We start from the raw sequence: 21986 nt of genomic DNA on the forward strand, positions 1-21986 counted from the left end.
TATATATATATATATATATGAGCTAGGCTCCTATGCTTTCGAAAGTACGGAGGCCTCCGTGCTTATAAGTTGTTTTCAATGAGGGGACGTCCGATTCGGCGATCCATTCCATTAAACATGATCTACACTATTGGAACTATCTAGAAACCAAATTTCATAATTTTTTGACTTCGTTTGCCTAGTAAACGAGTAGCCTCAAAATGAACGGCTGAAAATAAAAATCTCAAAAAAAAAATAGTGATAAATGACTCAAATGAGGTCTAGCTGACGCTGTTAGATAAAATAGAATTAGAAAAAAAGCATATAGGGATATGCTTTTGCATTCTACAGTGGGACGCGGAAAATATATCATAACCGACTCATCACAATATACGGAACGCAATATTACGTATGGAAACAAACAGGATATTTTTCCATCGTACTTTCTCACCGCACGTAACGCAATCCCAAACGAAGCCTAAATAATACAAAAAATTTTCTATCAAAATTTTATCTGATTTGAATACTTCTACACCGTTAAACTTGCAAACAAGATATATTAACTATTAAAAATTGTTGATTTTGAATCCGTTCGATTGCTAGGTAAATGATATCAAAAAATCGTAAAATTTATTTTCTAAATACTTTAAATATGTTAGATCAAATCTAACGGAGACGATCGTTAATTCGAAAGCTCCATTGTCGAAAGCCTCCGTACTCCTAATAGCACACAAGGCGTACTCTCTCTCTCTCTCTCTCTCTCTCTCTCTCTCTCTCTCTATATATATATATATATATATATATATATATATATATATAATTGAGTTCCTATACTTTTAAAAGTACCAAGTTATTGGTGCTTGTAGATTTTTAACCATTAGATTAAGAGATATGCGGTTAGGATGATGTGGGTACCCTAGGGTTGAGTGGGTAGTTGGTTGAATAGTATAATCTAATTGTTGAAAATGATCTGAGGAGTAGATCTAACGGTAAAAAACTTACAAGCACCAAGTACTTGGTGCTTTTACATGCACCATAGCTGGACTCTATATATTTATTTATTTATTTATTTATTTATTTATTCATTCGGGTCCGGGTTCGGGTTCGGGTCGAGTAAATACAAAATTCTTATCCATATCCATAACCGTCGGGTTTTTATTTTCTATACCCATAACCAAATCCATATCCATTTAGATCGGATAAACTCACCTTTTCGGATTCAGATTCGGATAATAGTTCAATACCTATTGACATCCCTACTGCCAAGTTATATATTTCTAGATAACTTTTGCCAAATTATATGCTACCTAAATAATAACCAGATCGTTTATCACCATTTAAACTTTAAACTTTGAAATTACTAAAAAACTTTTTTCGTCATGTACGCGATAATCACGTTTTGACAGTAATCAAATGACTTGATGGAGAGTTCAAGGAGGCAATTGATTGCAATGAATTGATTAATTGTTTATGTTAAATCTGAATTATTGGAACTTCAGGTGATGGATATCAATTAGGTAAAAATTCAGGTGAATTTGGAGTTTTCTCCTTTTCTTTTAATTGATTAGATTAATACTACAATAACAATATCTAACCTTCCCAATTAGCACACATTTTAGATTCAAGAATAATTAAGTAACTAGTATATATCCACGGTTGCATGTGTACATGAGAGCAAAAAAAAAAAAAACAAGCATACCTCATGAAAAAGTTGTATAGCTCATCTTCAGTAAACGGGTAGCCATTAGAGAAAGTTAGAAATAATGTCCTCTCATCCCGTGGAATGTCGCAACGCGCGCGCGGCAGCTCTTGTGCTAGAATGTCCAAGTTTCTATTGAAGATGGCCATGTAATGTTGTGGAGAAAAGTTGGTCCCAAATGTCAAGTGATCAATTGGAATTGGTTGTCGGTTGGAGGGAGAAATTGCATTATTAAAGCACGGTCTAAATATCGAAACATCGATGTTGCTATTTCGAGGTTGCAAGAAACCTAAGTTTCCTAGTAATGCCCCAGAAGGATAGATGGATTCAATTGCATGTTCAGCTTCCACTAAATTAGGGTTTATAAGGTTATGTGATGTGATCCTGTTAGCACTTGCACTAGTGCCTTCCCCATAGGGCACAAAATGTTGAGGGTTAGAAGTTCTGGTGACAGTGAAGCTATTGTCTCCGAAGGTACTACTGCTGGTTTGCCCTAAGTTGTTGTTAGTTGCAGTAGATCTCGCCAAATTCTTGCCATCTATATAGGTATGACTCATCTGGCGCGCTAGCGTCTCCAGTTGACGAGTGTTGGACTCCATCTCTGCTCTGGCCTGATGATCATCGAAAAGCTTACGACAGACGTTGTTGAGGAAATAATCTATCCCGCGGAACGCTTTCTCACGAAAACAAACGCTCGTCGGTGTTGGTTCGAAAGAGAGATCGTTAGGGTTTGGCAGAGGCTCATCATGATAGAGGGCTTCTACAAATCTTTGTCCGACAGAAGCAACCGTAAGCACCATGTCATCGGAGAAGGAGTTTATGCGGCGAAGGATGTCAGAATGACCGTTTTCTTCCAGCCATAACCAGAAGGCGATGATCTTCATCGAATGCGAGGGGTCCACTCCAAGTGTGAAAACCATGCGAGAGAAAAGTTGACGCTCTTCGGAATGGTACAATTGCGCAATATTGATCGGAAAATGCGGGTCCATAGTGAGTTAGAGATCGATGAGCGAATTGAGGAAGGAGTTTTTTCTTTTTATTTTTGGCCTGAAAAGAAAATGAAAAGAGGGATAAGAGGGAGTAGCACATTCTCAAGTAAGACAAGGAAAGCATTAAAGCAAAGATGCTTTCTATAGGTGGTCGCAGAAGAAATGCAATACATGGCAACAAAAGAATGGCGAAAATTAGATGTTCCAGATAGTATAGCCTGCAGTGAATCCACTCTTTTATTGTAGTCACATTATACATGCATGGCTTGCTTCCGGATTTGGAAAAACTTTTTAAAAATTTAAAATGCCACATACATGCATACACATACGTACATGGATGCATATATGTATGCATACGTATATACGTACACGCCTACATTTATGTACTTAACTACATACACGTACATGCATGGACATGCATATATATATATATACATACATACATGTACAAACATATACGGATGCATGCATGCATGTATAAATTCGTGCATGCTTTATGTGCATATATTTGAAGCTAGATATGTAATTGATCTTTATATTATTTAATTTGTAAATATTTACAATAAGTATGCATATTTATAATGTGGCAATTTTTTAACCCAATTTTTTTAGGTAGCATATCTGAAGATGTGTCTACATTAATATTAATTAATATATCTCCATTATTTCTTAATTATCACACTAAGTTGATGGGCATTAATATCTCCATTATTCCTCAATTATCACAGTAAGTTAATGCGCTTATGACACAATGCAACATATTTTTGGAGCCTCTATAAAAATAAAGCTTAGAAATCGACAGGTGGTATGCATATTATTCAATTTTTTTTATGTCACGTCCTGAACTTCAGCAAAAGCTCACAGTAACGTGTACAAACCCACCGTGTACACCAAACAGCCACAATGCACACAAGGCGTCTACCAAAAGAATGAACAAGTTCAAATTCTAACAAAACTATCAGAGCGAGTAATGTAAAATCATTAATGTTCTCTCACAAAGAGATCTACAAAATATACAAATGTATACAACTAAACCAAGTATCTAACGGCAGCTATAAATCAAATACATAATACATCACTGCCATAAGTACAAAAAGAATGATAACATCGGGTCAATCTAATGTATCTCCGTAGGGGCTCTAGCTAGTCGCCAACCTCTTGCCACGATCCCTAGCCTCTTCCGCCGTGGAAGACTCTACAATAAAAACTGACAACAAATGGGAGTGAAAACTATTAAACAATAGGTTTCAGTGGGTAAGCCGCCGAGAGTGACGAAGTACACCACTAGATCAATTGAGGCATGTGTAAACAACAGTAGATAAGCAAAGTAAGTGTAACAATAGATACAGCGAGTTACTATAACATGCCTCTACGTACTAGATAGTTTTCTAACATGTCATATGCATTCATTAATCATATGCAAGTTCTAAAAGTTATGCCAAATATCAGTTTGAACATCTATATGTCATGATTCTTGCAGAATATCCTCATTATAGTTGATTAACTAATGACATCCTGTGATTAATATCCTACACTAACAAGAGTGTAAATGCACTCGTACTATCACTATACTATTGACTAACATGGATGTCAACCTCCTAGTATGCTCACTATTAGGTTTATTCAACTAATGACATAAAGTATCTTTACTACTATGTCCATCTAAGGTTTAAGTCACTTACATTAATCCAATTAACATGAGACTTACATTTGGTAAAGTCCCGGCTTGTGCTGTGCCGAATGGCCCTGTGGAAGTCAACACTACCCACAGCAATCCACTTCAGCGCTCAGTCTCGTACAGAAGCGAGCAATCTGTCGCTAGGCTAACTCCAGAGTGCCGACTTATGAGGGACGACCCTCACAAGCATGTGCGAATGAGCACTTGGCAAGCAAGCGTAATCCATAGCATAGGTATCACATGTTTATCATGTCTCTAATATAGAATCTCAACTCGACACAAGGTCGACACTGTAACACTAAGTCATAATCCACTATCAACTACTTGATGACAGACTTCAACTACTAGATAATATGACTTACATAAATACATGCTTTACATTCATATTGATGATTCTATCAGGCTATACCTGTACACTCAAACATAGTCCTCTCACTACTCCTTATATATAAGAAAAGTGGTTTACTAAGATCATATCCAATGACTTAGGGCACATATTCTATAGTTCTACATATCTCCACTATTTGGAGTAAACAAGTAATAGGCAATTACTTTTACTTGACCATACAAGTAAATCATCATGTCTATTTCTAGTTATTTACTTGATTACATTCGAGTTATGCCATAATGCTAAATTCTAGTCACTTAGCTAGATCATACACAATAATATGAAGTTCCGGTTAGTCTATCATGTGAAAGTGGGAACCAACTGGTTAATATAAGTAAACAAGATATTCTATAAAATACTCTTCACATGATCTCTACACAATTCATTCTACACTATGATTGTATACCCAGGTAAATTTATTCTGTATGATATGCTCGAAGTTCAGACATCATATTTACAACATAGAATTGCATGATTTAACTTGAAGATTAAAACCATTATACACTGTTGACTTAGCTATACATCTAACTAAGTGCCGTATTCATAGCTTTATCTCAATGCCCTAGTGAATGATGTTCTCTCGTTAACTTGTCGATACAAGTACATTAACATCATGTAATACATGTGAGACTAACAAGTAATCTCTAAATGCAGAGCAATTTCATAATTCACCCCTACTACATAGAGGTTCCCTCTTAACCGATATGGTATGCATATTAGTGTTGTCCTAACTCATTCGAGTAAACATGTATTCACATGGATATGCCACAATTCCGATTCTATAATGTCAAAGAAGACATAGAGGAAATTCACCCATTTCGGGAAGGTCAAACCCACCAATTAGTTGATGCCTCTTGTCAAATTCGTAAGTAAGAGTATCTGCTATTCTCCAAGTACCCTAGCAAGCAATTCAAAATCAGCTAGGAGCATAATTCCCATTTCCACACTAAAGTATACAAAAACTCACGAAGTTACTCAATTTAGGCAAGATTCACACCTAATATTGATCCAAGGTTAATTTCCACCTTACTTTAGGTTAGAATGCACCAAATCTAAACCGTAATGACCACCCAAAATCTCAGTCAAAAGGTCCCCCACCAGCTATAAACCTGTTGCGACCAAACATCAAAACAGCATTAGAACCCTTATATAATATACTACAACAGAATTAGGTTATAGGGACACATGTTTGGGACACTTTTGTGTAAGTGTCCCATGTATGCTAAAACTTAAAAAAACATCTACTTATGCCTAAATATAAAGCCCAATCCAACCAAAAATAAAATATTACTCTATTCAACCCACCACACCCAGNGGCGGTTGCTAAATGCTTAAATAAGTGTTGGTAAATTAGCAACACTCTTTTAGGTTATAGCAACACTCTTTAACTGTCACTATATACCTAGCGACCCCACATATAGCAACACTTTTTAAAAGTGTCGGTAATTTTAGCTAGCAGCACTTTTTTGACATGTACCTACATTTAAAAGTGTCGCTATAGACCGCTTTTATTGTAGTATAACCACATAGTATAGGTTAGAACCTCACATATTTAGATTCCCAACTTGAAATTCCACTTCTTTCTGGCTGAAGTACACTAAATTTAGCTTTCAAGCATCACAAAACGCAGCTCCAGGTGTTAAGAAACCTGCTGTAAACATGCACCAAAACTGCATCAATAATAACACTTCTACAACACATATAGCATCTTATCTAAATAAATTCTTACCTACTATTATGCTAATGCTTAAATCTCAATCTCGGTTTAGGTTGGAACACCAAATCCAACTTTTGTAAGCTTCCCAATTTCAGCCAAACAAGATCAATTGGTTCAAAGCACCCTACTGCGAGTTATGTTAAAACATGCATAAAGTCACAACTACATCATTCAACTAAGGAGCTACTAGGTAATATACCTTTAAACAACTTTGGTTCAGCTTTTCCTAGGATTAAAGTTGAAGAATCATAGCAAAAACTTGCTTCTATAGCTGCTGGAACATCCCTCAAACCAGCTGGTCACAAAGGAACCAAAAACCATATAAGTTCATTACTATACTTCAAACTAAGAAGTAGTTGCTTAGCTCACCTCATTCCAACTTCGATTCAGCTACCAGCAGTTTTAAGGTTGAGAAAACTCATCAAAACACCTCTCCCACATTCCAAGATTTAATCCTCAAACCTCTAGACCAGTTAATCCAAGAGAAGGGAAGAAAATAATAAGCTCACATTACCACCCTCTTCGAAGTAGAAGATCCTAGAGAGAGAAAGAGAGGAGAGGGTTTAAACCCTGTTTCTCAGAGCTTGGGCAAGATAAGCATCAGCTGGATTGAGCTGGGGAGGATAAGAATAGAGCTGGAGGAGGAAAAGACCAATTTAATTACAATGTTTACAAAGTGTAATTATGATATCTTTTTATGAGAAGAAGAGTTTCTTGGTATAAAGTCTTAGTGTTTGCCTCCAAAAGCAACATTTAGTGGAGATTCGATGTTCTCTTGTATTGAAAAGTTGGCGGGGACATAGTCAAAGAGTCAAACCTTGAAACAAATTAATTGATTGCATGCTTCTTGAATTTGATCGAATTTGTCTAACTCTTTTCATTATTCTTTTATTGTGGATTTAATTCTTGAATTGATTTTATTGTATATTTATTTTAGAAACCTAATTTGCCCTCTCTTTTAGGTTGTCATTTCAATTCTCATTTGCAGTCTAGTTGATAGATAAGCATGCTATCTATAGCGCGCACCAATGCAATCCTAAGAAAGGTAAAATAAAAATATTATTAATTACAAGTCAATTAATTAAATTTACTTATACCAGTCAAAAGACATACCACAAAAATAAGATTTTTTTTTTTTTGAATTATTGCTGATGTTTGGAGCGGTGATAGGTTGTGATGAAATCTCTCAATTACTTACATTTTTTGATATAGTATATAAAATATCTTTATTTTTTTTGAAATGTGAAGCAACTAGGCTTCGAATTTAGGATCTCGGATAGCAACCACCAAGCCCTTTACCGCTTGCGCTAGAAACGGTCAGTTAAAGTATATTAAATATTGCTATTTGTTCTTCAGTGGTGACATATCATGTATCATATATGTATCATGAAGAAATTATTATTGTTCAAATATTTTACAATATGAGTTTCCATTTGAAACACTATCTCTTATATCTCCTTTCATCACTGTGAAGAATTTCATTAACATAATTTGCGCGGGGTAAAGCCGGAGTATGAATAAGTGTCCCCTCTGTCACATTGTTTGCCATCAAAAAAACAATATTGGCCACGAACTCATTATCATTTTATTGAATCCTTCTCCAACCACTTGGATTACGATTTTTAAACAAAATAAAGGCAAAAAAAGAGATTGAAATGGAAAAAAGAAGGGCCAATAGTTTTTCGGTAAAAGGTTAAAAACACCCCAATAGTTTGTTTTTGAAGAACTAATGGCTAGGGTTTTTTGAAAAACTAGTTATTTTTTCCATCATGTAAAAAATACAGTATTTTATCCAAACGTTGAAAAACAGAGTAAAAAATTCGAAAATATTCAAAATTTGGCACACAACCTATTACAATTGAAAGAAAAAAAAAAATCTCTTTTTAATTCTTGAAGTTGCCAAACATGCCCCTTAATATCTTTAATAGCAATATGTTGAATTTTTTGGTACACATTATGTTCTCAATATCAAGCTAAAGTTCGTACTTGTTATACTTTTTACCTTTTTTCTGTTTGTATTTTGAAATGTGTAGGGGATAAAAAGGGGTTTTTTAGTGCAATAGTCTTCTCCTAAAATTTTATTCTAAAAATAGGCCTATTAACTTTTTATTTATAAATATGATCATATAAAAACTGTGAATGATTCACCGCTTTTACAAAGAGTAAGCCATTCATCGCCGCTTTTAAAAGCGGTAAACCATTCACCGCTTTCTTTCTTTTCCTCACTTCATTCTATATTTCTACGATGGTAAAAGCGGTAAATGGTTCACCGCTTTTATTCTTTTTCTACTTCTAATGAGAAGTTATGAATGCGGTGAATCATTCATCGCATTTAGAGGTCTATTTTTATAATTATTTTTAAAAAAAATTATTTTTACAATTATAAAAATCGATAGGATTATTTATAAAAAAAAATTCGATAAAAAATATAGTAGATTTTTTACTTTCACAAATAAGAGAGTAAATGAAAAATAATACAAGTGCCAAACAACAGAAGCCCTAGCTACACAGTCTGATAATGGTTTTACAAAATTGGAGAAAGATATTCCATAACAAAGACTCTAGCTCAAGTAAAAGGCGCATTTTACGAGAAGAGCTGATCTAAAATATGTTGGCTTAAAAGGGGCAGCATCTTATTTTATGGTGGAAGGTCAGAGTCGAGTCATATTCAAAGTGACATGAGATTGGTTGGATCGAGTAACAATCAAAACCCGTAGACGCTGTATCTGTACATTTTAATGAATTGGTTATATCTTTCTAAAAGCTCGGGCTTTCGAGATTTATGATTAGTACCAACGATCCGACAAGATAGATATTGCCTAAGGATGAATAGCTCTTATCGAGGCTTTAGTTATCTTATGTTACGACTCTTTACGCGAGCCAAACTCCTATAAAGAACTTAGTACATCAAATTACAATTATTTCGCCATAAGCTCTGGAGGTTAATAAGTTAGTCTCCAAAGTTTGAAATTTGTTGAGCCCATGAAACTTATTAGAGACTACATAATTAACCCTTGTAACTATAGTTATGGTTTATTGCATGACAAGCTAGGTTAACAGGGGTAAAGAACACTTGACGAATTATTATATTTTAATTGGATTTTATCATTTCTTTAATTTATACGAATGCTAAAAGCATTATAAAATTTACACAACTTACGGTTCAAGAGAAACACTTGAGGATAAAGCAAAAAACAGGGTAATTAATGAAAATAAACCTAAAATATAATGTCGAGATGGATAAGAAAACTATAATTCAGTGAGGTCTTTGAAAAAACCAAAAAAAAAAAAAAGTACAATATAAGAGTGACTGTTTCTACTAAAGGAAGTGCTTACTAATATATAATTAAATTTTCTCTCATTATTTTGGCTTTTTACAATTTTGTTTTAACATACAAGAATGATTTGCGTTTAGCTAAAATGCTTATGAAAAGAACGCAAATTTTCTGAATGGGATGTAGGAAGAGAATCACATATATTGTACATTAATGTATTTTCTAAATCTGAAATTGGTCCTGAGAAGAAAGAAAGGAAAAAAAGAAAAAAAGAAAATCTTCTTTCACCACATTTGGCTACCACTCATTCAACACTCACCAAATGATATTATAACATGTTCATTCCCTGAATTCATATTTTCTGACAAAGTTGGCCATCTTACATACCATGTAACTTTCCATCTATACTGCACAAATACTTCAGCTCTCATGTCCATATCGGACATGTATCGATACCAGTACTTGTTCGATACACACCCGACACATGCTGATGATAAGGATTCGAACAATGATACAGATACAAATGTGCCAACACATACATATAAGCAACTAATGACAAAGATTTGGACAATGAAGTAGAAGGATGAAACTTTACTCGAAGACATCAAACAATTTGTTGATAGTCACACATCATACCTTCGGTGTTTTGAAATGTGGATTAATATCAAGCAACATTTATTATGCAGAATCTCCATGAATTTCATGAATTTATGCTGACTGCATCCAACTCCAGAGCCACAAAGCCAACCGCTTTATGTGTTCGGATACCTAGTTCAGAAAGCAAATGTATCAATGTTTCCAATTTCAACAAATAAGAAAAACAAAATGTTATATATCATTTAACTCGTTAACAAGCGGAGATAAAATAAAAATTCACCATTATATAAGTTAGAATTAGAGAAAATGTTTTAACTGCTAGCAGCCGATGAAGTTGAAAGTTATTTTGAAAGTAAGAAGCTCAATAGCAGTATTAGTGCGACAAGATCAAAATTTGCAATTAATGGCACACTACACAGAGGTTTTGACTCACACTTTGATTATCTCACAATAAGAAACCTCCGCAAGGGAAAAGTGATAGAATTTTGATCCTTCTGGAGCACAACTCTTTGCAAAATCTTACATGGGAGAAAAGCATTTCTTCATAGTGCGTAAGCCAAAGACCTCAGCATATGCCTAAGAGACGACCAAATCAAATGATTCCTTATTTTAGGGGTACTCTTAATGTTTTAGATCACAAAAGTTGGTCTTGATGGTTTAAAACTTTTTGTTGATCATACTGTATTTAACATAAAGTGAACATGTTCTGACAGACAGCATGATAGAACACTTGAAAGTGCTTAATCTAGGATAGTATCAGGAATAGCAATGAAGGCACAATTTAGAACAAGAAATTATCTACCAAAGAAAAGTGCGAAAAATGCAACCGTCACTTCAGAATTTAGACATGGCTGGCAAATAAATCACAAACGACAGATTACAGTGACTTACAACTTTGATTTTGTTCTTGCAAGTGGTGCTTGTAATGCATCATAGTGTCCATAACCATGATAAATCACACGAATTGGATTTTCCTTGCCGTACTCCTGACCATACTCTGCTATGATTCTGGGGCTATCAGATCCCTTTGTATACATGTAGACGGTTATTGGCATCCTGCAATACCATATTTTCTTTAGAGAAAACTCTGTAAAAGTTTATGAAGTCAGAAATATGTCAAATTTTCAGAAAAAGAAACCACTTCGTTTCTGGATTTTTCAATAAGGGTTCTTTTGTTTTTAGAATTTTATCACTTTCCAACTTTTAGGACCAAAACTTGACCTCCATCAGAAGACCCTAGTTTCCATTGTTCAATGGCACGGCCCGGAACTCTCTCTATCAAATTAGCAACTGATTACACAATAGAGTACAAAAGGTGTAATAAAAAGTATATTAAGAGCAATTTGAATATACTAGTGACAACAAAAATGAATAATTTCATGCCGAGTGTTGTGGTACATAGGCATTGGATCAATGGCACATATCGGCACAGCCTGGCATGACAACATGGCGTACCGTGCTGCCAAAGCGCTCACCACAAGCCCATAACTTGGCATTTACATCTTTTATGTGCAATTATGAAATATGATTTTTATACTTCAAAATAGTGCATCAATCATTCAGAATTGTGTAAGGAAAAAGAATTTTGAAAATTGACCTAAAACTGTTTAAAAAAGGGGTCTAATTTCTCAGAAGTTGAAAAGAATGTGGATCTCTTTTTTCCTTTTATTTATTCCCGCAAAATGATCTAATTAGAAAAATAGCTAGTATCAACCGAAGGACATGGGAACACATAAGCAGCTCGGGCTCTCCTCCCCATATATGAGGTTGTCTAATATGTGTGACATATGTATCAAAATCTTCTTCAAGAAACCTGCATAGAAAAAAAAAATATTTCATAACTGGAGTGATATTGATAAGGTTCAGTAGACACATGACAACAAAGCTGATATTATCAAGAAGTAGAAACTGGATTTTATTGTGCATCAATGGAATTTTCGCTTTATGTAAGTATTACATCCTTTAGTAAGACATATATTGATGTATTTGAAAGTTGTAAACCAGAGAGGAGCTCTCATAAACTCATATGATCTATATAAATCCGAAGGGCTAGTCACAAGATTAGGTATGAATTTGTTTTCATGGCGTTGAAAATTCGTTATGGAAAAAACATATGACACCCCTACGACGGTAGGTTAGGTGGTGCTCGGTCTCTGATTTCCAGCTTTTCATCCTATTAGATGACATCAAATAATATGTTGTTTGCTTTAAGAAAATTCTGTCAGAACTGAAACAATCTCTTTAACTTTTCCAATGACCGTGATAGATACTAGAAGATAATTTATAACTCGGCAGCTATTATGTAACATTTTAGATTTGGACAGAAAACCATTACGGTACATTACGCCATTAGTCCCTAAACTATGAATCAAGTTTCATTTTGCCCCTAAACTCTGAATTATTGCATTAGAGGCTCAAACTTCTAATGTGTTTCAATCTCAATCCTACTGTTAGCTTTCATCACCCAATGCTGATGTGGCATTCCAAGTCATTATTCCGTTTTAATCCGAGTCATATGATTTTCTGGTAAAACGAGGTCAACTGGGCCCAATATGCCAAATCTCACTTCAAAAATGAAATCATTCCTGAATTACGTGGGTCCCATTCAACCATCTTCCTATGAATACATAGCTGACAGGATTTTTGAACAGTAACTTAGCATCCACATCAAACTTCAGCCTCTTAGGGAGGCAGAAGCTACCCAGCAGGACTAGATTGAAATTTTAGAGGTTCTAAAAGATTGAAAATGTTAAAGGTTCAAACCCCTACTGTAACAAATCGAAGTTTCAGACCAAAAGTTAAACTCAAGCACTGGTTTATGAACTAAATGGTGTAATGCAACTGATAACATCAAGTTCTACATGGAACTATGCAGGCCTTTCCCAAAGTCAACTAGAAATGTTAATTGACAGGTTCAGATTAACAAAAAGCAACGTCTAGAACCTATTTTCAAATGACCTACGAATAAAGCAGTGACTGTACATTATCGCCATTCATAGTTTGTACTATTGCTCTTCATGTCTGTCTTGTCATCTTCTTTCCCAAGTTCTCAAATGATTTTTCTCTTCCTATATTAAATCATCTCTTCTCTCTATAATTAGACTAAATTCCTAGCAAGGTATCAAGCAAAATCACCATATTGTGGTTCACATATGACAAAATGACCAAAAAATCAAGAAGAGTACCCCACATTTTCACTCCTGGCCTTAGTCTATAAGCTAGAGTAAAGATAATTTTAGATCCAGTGAAATCTATCTAACATTAGATCAACAATAAAATATGAAGATAAAATTTTAAAAAAAAAAGCAGACCACTCGGTGTCCCCACGCCTTCTAACAAATTCATCTGCTACCTGTAAAGGAATAAAAAAAAAAAACAACAACAGTATTAGAGATTTAGTTAGAAGTATTATTAGAGATTTAATTAAAAACAAACTGGTAGAAGCAGCACAAACAATTTCAAATAGATACCCCAGGAAAATTGGAGTGCGATATATGCAAGTCATGTAAAGCATATATATCAATAAAATACCTTCTGAAAACTACATTGCATTGATTTCATTAATATAATTCTTCTTCCATAGAAACAGTGCTAATTAATACAACAATAATAGTCTTATTGAAAAGTTTAAATGAATGCAAATGAAATACATTTGATCTAAGCTCATCTGCTAGTTCTTTTTGAAGACTCTCACTGGGGCAAGGTTTCCCCGCTCTCAGACAAGCTCCATAAGCAACAGCTCTAAACAAACATCTTCCATCTCCTCGTATTCCTGAAATTCAAAGGGAAGATTACTGCTGCACTTATGAGCAAGTAATTCAAAATATTTAGGAAAAGTGACTATCAAAAGCAGCCAACTAGCGTGGTATCAAATAAAGAAACATAAAAAGCTGATGACACATAAGTTATGCAATAATTTGTTAAGATATTATATAGGCTCTAGCAATAGGAGAAAAGGAGAAATCATAATATTTGTTTTTGAAGCTTGGACATACTTGCAGCATATACATGTAGTTGTACACACATGCATCCAATTATGATCCTAAGAGGACCATTACTTAGTGCAGTGGTAAAAGGCTTAGCACTAAAACCAAATGGCCGTAGGTTTAATTCCCACTTGCATCCAAAAGATGCTAAGAGTCCAATATTAGAACTGCCCCAAACTACAAACCCCCCCACCCCCCAATCCCCTCTTCTCCACTTCCACTAGATGGCAGCCTGGGTGTTTGTATCATTGCATGTAAGTGCTTATGTATGCTAGGAACTGGAACCAAACAATACAGGCAGTGCCTTCTAGCTCCCATAGTTCGGCATTTTTGAGACCACCGATATCACATAAATGATAAAACTAAAAGAGTCAATAATCTAAAATCTTTCTCTAATACAATGAAACTCCTGTAAAAAGTATTGTGAAAGTTTGATTGTTTTCCTAAAATCCATTTAAACCAAAAAAAATGATTATTCTGGCATCACAACTCTCCAAATACAAGATTTCAATCTATATGGGTGATCCACTTAAGAACACATTTTTACTCTAGCTACAGCGGACGAGCATTCTACCAGGACCGGCCCGGACTTGGTTTCGTTGGGGGCCGGTAGCCCATCTTATGTCTCAAAATTGTCAGGACACAAATGCATGCAGGGCACCATGTACCACACCTATGAAACCTTATTGTAGAGGTTTTTTTCGAAATAAAAATTAATCCGTTGGATGCACTCAATTACATTTAAAGGCCTACCTATTAAAATTTTACAAATTTTTAACACCTATTTTACATGCATAAAATAATTTTTTCCCCACAATGTTGATTTTGGGTACTTCATGATGCCTTGATCATAGGTTTTCACAACCAATGATTTTTTATATATAGACTCTTTAGATTTTGTACATCACATCTATCGATTAGATTTTAATTTTAAACGACGAATCATCAAATATTGTATTTGCTGCATGACATAAATATATGTATTGGATGCGAGCAATAAGTAGCCCAGACAAGGACTCCATGAACGGCTTCATTATGAGCACCGTGCAGGCGCTGCTGCCAGTGCGTGCAGGCTCTGCTGCCTCACGCCATCCACAAATAGACCATTTGGGGACCATCCCCATGACCGTTTGTCCACTTAAAGCACCACAATACAAAACTCATATTAGTAATGCTAACCACATCAAGCAAATATATTGTGCATAATGCTAACCACATCAAGCAAAAAGATTGTGCGAGATATTCCTATGCTGCAATGAAACATTGTAATCGAGCAAAAGATTTTCTTAATCCCTTAGAAATTTTTACACATCTCATTCCATACAAAAGAAGTTGATAATTTTACATCAAAACTCAAAAGACTTATAAGATCAGTTTCAGAAACTGAAAATCGAAAAAAAAAACCTGAACTGACCAAATTAACCAAATTTCTAATACTTTGATATTTATTAGTCTAGAACTTTCTAAAAAGAATATATTAATCTTAGATAATAATCATATAATTAGAGACTTTGACCACTATTATTATTAGATTAAAATTTTTAACATAAGATTAATAATACCTATATCTTATTGTCAGTAGTTTACAAGTTTTAATTCAAAAATACTATTCTTTTGAGACCGAATAAACCAAACCATATGAACCGACCGAATTATTTCGGTTTGATTTGGTTCATATTTCTAATACGGTTTGGTCCTATTTAAAAAAAAAAAAAAAAAAAAAACTGGACAGTGCGACGCTCACCCCTAATTAAGTAGGGATCCACCAATCATGTAGCATATTTAAATAAAAAACCCAGTCAATTTCATGAAAACCTATGCATACTCATACTATGCAAATTAAGGCCTCGTTGGGTATTGTTGCCGTTTATCTTTTTTTTAAAACACTAATTCTACATAATTTGAAGCGTTGGAGGAAATACTTTTCTTTTGTTGTTATAATTAGTTAGCTTACAATGCATCTGGCTAAATAATAGATGACAACTTATTTAACAGAAAATTTGGAAGCAAAAAAAAAAAAAATTTCAAGTTTTTATTTTTTCTTGCTAAACAAACGTTTTGTGTGAAAGGGTTCAATCCACTGTCCGATCCTACACCTTTTGATACAAAATTTTATTTAAAAAAATAAAAATCAAACATTTTATATACCAAACGAGGCCTAAATATATGTCTATGAACATTATTCATCACAATCAAAAATTTCATATTGGTCCAAATGAAAAGCAGCAATTGAAAAAGGAAAAATTAAAAAATTCATATGTAAAGTAAAGAAATAAAATAAACCTAGTTCTGCGTCCATAGAAAGCAATGAGAATCAAAAAGAAAAGCGCCACCCACAACAAAAGAGCACAGGAACATAATAACAGACGCATACTTGATCGGAGAGCAAAAGCATAAGTAGGAAGAGCAAGTATTCGATCAACAACATCGCAAGCAAAGAATCGAGCTAAACTGGCGAAAAAGGCGAGAAAAATCTCCAAAAAAATTATTTTAAAAAAAGAAAGAGAAAAAGAGAAAGAGATCTCCGATTGGGGAGTTACAACAACGTACGAATCGAACGCAGGGTGGAGTGATCGGATCCCGACATGGATCGGAGAAACCCTCGTTAGGAATTGGCGACGGTGCCCTAATCTCAAAGCGGAGGAATCCATTGGAGGGGTTGTTTAGAGAGAGAGAGAGAGAGAGAAAAGAAGAGAGGAGGATCGCGAGATGGGAATCGAATTGGATGCTCTTTTTTTCCTTCTTGTTTTGCAGGGGGGGAATAGGATGCCCGGGAAATTCTTACAAACGTTAGTATTTGAAAAGAATAATAATCGCTTCTTTTGCATAACAAAATTTAGTCTATATTTTAAAATTTTACAGATTAAATTTGATTTTTTAAAATAAATAATCAAATTTTCCATCTTTCAAAATGTATAAAAAGTACATGCATTAAATGTCTTGAAAAATACAACTAACAAATCATTATTACAACTATACTTTTTCTTAAAAACGAAATTCTCATTTAAGGTATAGATAGAAAACTTCAAATAATAAGAAAAGAAAAGAGAATGCAATATCTTTTCAAAGTAATACAACATTTTCTTTCAAATAGTGCAATATTTGTACAAATAAGACAACATTACCTTCAAAGAATTTTAAATGATTTTAATTAAATATAAATAAACTTAAATGAAAAATCAAAATTAAATTTAAATTTTAAACTCAAATATTGAATTCAAATTGTATGTTCAACTCTTTAAATTTAAACCGAGTTTAACTTTTAAATTCATAGGACTTCCAATGATTTAGTTAAAGCCAAGTAAATTTTGAGCTCAAATGTTGAATGGAAACTATATGTTTAACTATTGCATTTTCAATTTGAATTTGAATTTGACAATGCATTAAAAATAAAAATTTAAACTCAAATTTAAAATTTTGAAATTTGAGATAAAATTCATAAATTTGTGTTCAAAACTTAAATTCTACATCTTAATTGTTAATTTAAATGTGAATTATTTTTTTTTATTTAAAGAACTTCTAGCAGTTTAGTTTAAATATTAAAAATTTATATATTTTAAATCAAAATATAAATTTTAGGGGCTTTGCTTATTTTTCCAGTTTGGCCTAGATTCTGAAGAAATGATTTCTACATAATTAATTTTGATTTGAATAAGTGATTTAGTTTAAAAGTTGTAGAGCGTTTAGCTGAGTTTCAATAAAAGTAATTTTTCTAAAATAATTTTATAAAATTAATTAGCTAAAAAATTTTAATGATTGTATATAATAATATTCTTACTAAATTTTATTATAAAATAATTTAAATTTTGAATTAAAATTAAAATTTTGATATTTTAACTTACAAATCAATTTGAAAATTTAAAATCAAAAATTTACAATTTGAATTTTTAAAGCTAAATATAAATTTTCAATTTCAAATTTAAAACATAAATTTAAATTTTGAATTTTGAAATTTAAAATTTAAAATTTAAAAAATTTAAATTTTAAATTTTAATTTCTTAAGTAAAATTTTAAATTGAAATATAAAATTTTAAATTTTAACAGTTTAAATTTCATATTTGAATATTTAAAATTTTAAAAAATAAATTTTAGTTTTAAAATTAATATTTGAAATTTATAATTTGAATAATTAAAACATATAATTTTAAATTTTAAATTTTAAATTTTTTCATTAAATTTTAAATTCTAAAACTTCAAATTTTAAATTTTATCTTAAAATTTAAATTTGAAATTTAAAATTATGAAATTTAAAATTTAAAATTTGAGATTTGAAATTTAAAATTTAATATCTAAATTTTAAATTTTAAATTTTAAATTTTAAAAATTCAAAAAAAGATTAAAAAACAATTTAAATTAAATTTGAATCAAAATTAAAATAAAAATATAAATTTGAGTCTAAATCGAATCAGATTCAAGAAGTAAGTTTTATCTGCTTCTAATTTTGGGCATCCAAAATCAGAAAACTGATTTTAAAAATCATAATCAGATTTAAAAATGAGATTGTCAACACTCTGTTGGAGTCCCGAAAATTACTTGAGGAGCCACAAAGTATTTTAGAAAAGACCTTGAGCCAAAACTCCGCAAACTCAAAGTAAAAAGCAAAAAAAAAAAAAAAAAAAAAGCCTTGAAGTAGAGTTTGTTCATTCGAACTTAAAAAAAAAGTGGTAATCGAGCCGAGTCAAAATCAAAACGAAAAACTGGTTTTCTGCAAAAGTAAAATTGAATACTCTGGTTTGATTTTGGCGTTCGTTTTCCAAAAAAAATTAATCCAACCACACCGCTTCATACATATTATTATTATGTTATTTTAGTTCAGCTTCGTGTAATGACCCCGGACGATCCCAACCCGCCGATGATGATAACTTGCTGAGGCGAGGTGGCGGGGAGGATGATGGTGGCTTCCTGCCAGAATTCTGAGGTAATAGAGGCTCGAAGAGGTAAGAGAGAGATAAAGAATTGGGGATTAGAGATAGAGATAGAGAGGGATAAGAAATTGGGATAGAGATTAGAAGTGAGGGTTAGAGATAGAGGAGAATTGGGGGAAGAAAAGTTTAGAGGAGAAGAGAGTTGGGGAAGTAGATGCTAATTCCATTCATTGATGTCATGTTTATATTATACTCTGATATTTATACTAACTTGGTAAATTGAACTGAAAGGAAAAAACACCTAATCTACGAGGGGTAAACAACAAAAGTGATGAATTAAGAAATGGGCTGCTATTCGGCGCTATTATGGGCCCCCGCCTGGGCTTCACTTGTCCATGAACTTCTTGTTACCGTTGAGTGGATATCGGGTCGTGTTTCATGCCCGATCCGGAAATCCAATCGCCCAATCCATCAACTAAGTTGTAACCGGGTAAGTGGGTTTCGATCCTCTCTTCTTCGCACTATCCTCTGCCTGGCGGATATCGGGTCCGCCGTTCTCACCCAATCCAAGGATCGGACTGCCCACTCCACCGATGACCGAAGTATCACTAGTTCCTCCGCTCTCCAGATTCTGCAGGATCCTCCGCCCACCTACCTCGATCCTCCCTCCTCTCCTTCAGAGCATCTAGGATGCCCTAGCTCCGCCGCTCCGTCGGAGTCCCACCCGAGCATCCTCGCGCCGCCGGAGTTCCACCAAGCTCGCACATTCCTCAACTTGCTGCGGCCCTTATTTCTCCTATTTTGTAAAGTTATCATTTTTACTACCATCCTCTGCTACTACTCTACTCCTTTATTCTTCAGGTTGTTACACTTCGGTCCACAAGCCAAACGTCTTTTCAATATAGGTGCCACCTCTCTTGATCTCTTTTATGAGATCTTTAGGTTGCATTTATTACCGAAAATCTCCCGGAACAAGTCAGGGTATTCTTTAATTTATAACCAAACAACGGAGGATCTTGATGTAATAAGTTGTTCCGGTAAAAACGAATTGTTCTCGAACAATCTATTAGAATTACTTTTAAGAAAACTGAGAATAACTTTGTTATTCGTTTATTTTATTAGATAAATAAATAAATATATATATATAAATAAATATATTAATATAAATATTATCTATGATAATATATTTATACTTAAATCTTATTATATAATATAAATTAATTAAATTGATATATTATTTATTTTATTTTGGTTTATCGATATTTATATTTTATTTATATATTGGCCAATGTTGTATGAGAAATTCACAAGTTTGTGCTTTTGCCAAACTGGACCGCCTTTTTTGATTTTGCAGATTTCGTACCAGGATTTTTAAAAAAACGATCAAAATACCCTTATTGTTTCTCTCTTCCTTCTTTTTTTTTTTCTCTCGTTTTTTTTCCCTTCCCGTAAGAGAGAGGAGAAGGCGAGGCGCGCCCGCCTCTCTTCTGCTCCCTGCCTTTGCCAGCGTCCGCGCACCACCCGCCCCCCTCCCCTCCGACCCTACCAAGGCTGTACTCGCCGCCGCCCTTTGGTACGCCTTTCCTCGCCTCCGCCCCATGTGCCCGTGCTTGCTCATCTCCTGCCCTCCTCTTCTCCAACCCTTCCAAGACTGCGCCGCGATCCTCTTTTTTTTTCTCTCCGAACCTTCTCCGCTGACCTTCGCGACACACCTACACCTCCACTACATCAGATTTTTTACCCACCAAACCCACTTCTAGACACTCGCCGTCCTCACCACCGCCGCTGATGACGAAAAGAAAGCGCTTTTTAGTGCCAAAAAGCTCACTAGTTAGGGAGGGGGCACGCGACCTACCATGCCCACACAAAGTCGGCGAAGAGTGAGGTGGAGATGGAGGAGAGCGCGACGTACCAGAGTGCAGCGGTGAACGCGGTCTTCGTGGGGTTGGAGGCAAGGAGGGTGGGGGGTGCACGGAAGCATCTCTGGTCAAGTACTTTTGTTTGCTTAAAACAAAAAAATAACTTAACAAAAAATAAAAAATTAGAAAATAAGGAAGAAGAACTAGAAAAGAAAGAAGAAAAAAATTGAAATTGTTGTCACGCCCCAGATTCCTCGTTTCCCCGGGCACGCTAACAAACCCGCCGTATACATAGAAATTTTTCTGTATACGAAACGTAGCTGTACCTGTACCTGTAATCATACAACACTACAACCAGTAGTATAGAGCTGCTAGAAAAAAATAAAACATATATAACAATAGTGTTTCAATACATACATAGCATCTAGGTACAAAAATACTCGCTCCAGCAAGGTACAATATCAGTATGTAAAGAACCAAAAACTACAACTACCTGTAGCTGGTACTCCTCTAGCTCTGTGACTCGTCAGGAAGGGCTCTAACTCGCAACACCCTTTCCCGATCAGTAGCAGCAGTAGCAGCAGCTGCAACCGAAGGCTCTGCAAAAGATTCAAACAACTGGGTGTGAGAACTACTGCAAAAAGAAGTAGTCCTCAGTGGGTACCGCTACCGATCTCAATGGCTCACCTACTAAGTCTACAGATGTATGCTCAATGATAGTAAGAAACTGGAAACAATCTACAGCTATATGCCACTATACTATCATGATCCAGTACTAACTATCTGTAAGAAAAATGCAATTTCTGACCCAATCTCATTAGGGACTGTGAACTCACCCGTCTCGCCTGTCGAAGCTACACTAACTGCCACCATACTAGGTCGTCAGTGGAGAGCAAGTCCAATCAGGACAAAACGACACCAACGCAACGCACAAAGCCCGACTCCGGAGTGGCA

General features: G+C 34.3%; 2 protein-coding genes and 1 long non-coding RNA gene across 6 annotated transcripts in view; all 3 read right to left on the reverse strand.

Annotated features, from left to right (window-relative positions):
* The window catches only part of LOC109723841, a 16076-nt gene extending 13160 nt beyond the window's left edge, over positions 1 to 2916 (reverse strand). The window contains exon 1 of the mRNA XM_020252362.1: positions 1679 to 2916. Coding sequence (XP_020107951.1) covers positions 1679 to 2667 — 989 coding nt within the window. The 5' untranslated portion in view covers positions 2668 to 2916. The remainder of the gene's footprint in view (positions 1 to 1678) is intronic.
* On the reverse strand, positions 5571 to 7093 carry LOC109719450. 3 transcript variants are annotated; one of them, XR_002218704.1, is made up of 6 exons: positions 6820 to 7093; positions 6650 to 6745; positions 6463 to 6574; positions 6282 to 6384; positions 5731 to 5842; positions 5571 to 5631 (listed from the first exon to the last, which is right to left on the reverse strand). It is a non-coding gene; the product is annotated as an uncharacterized LOC109719450 (long non-coding RNA). The 3 variants fall into 3 exon arrangements; XR_002218705.1 differs by having other exon boundaries at positions 6282 to 6381; positions 6463 to 6577; XR_002218695.1 differs by having other exon boundaries at positions 6463 to 6577.
* Positions 10033 to 17064, reverse strand: LOC109721393 (OTU domain-containing protein At3g57810-like). Of its 2 annotated transcripts, none has more exons than XM_020249037.1 (6): positions 16859 to 17064; positions 13973 to 14094; positions 13634 to 13674; positions 12037 to 12135; positions 11214 to 11378; positions 10033 to 10493 (listed from the first exon to the last, which is right to left on the reverse strand). In XM_020249037.1, the coding sequence occupies exons 1-6, from the start codon at positions 16893 to 16895 to the stop codon at positions 10478 to 10480; spliced, it is 480 nt and encodes a 159-aa protein (XP_020104626.1). In that variant the 5' UTR covers positions 16896 to 17064; the 3' UTR covers positions 10033 to 10477. The 2 variants fall into 2 exon arrangements, with proteins under 2 accessions (XP_020104626.1, XP_020104703.1); XM_020249114.1 differs by lacking the exon at positions 16859 to 17064 and adding an exon at positions 16592 to 16682.

The sequence above is a fragment of the Ananas comosus genome, linkage group 1, assembly GCF_001540865.1.
Source record: "Ananas comosus cultivar F153 linkage group 1, ASM154086v1, whole genome shotgun sequence".
Lineage (NCBI taxonomy): Eukaryota > Viridiplantae > Streptophyta > Magnoliopsida > Poales > Bromeliaceae > Ananas > Ananas comosus.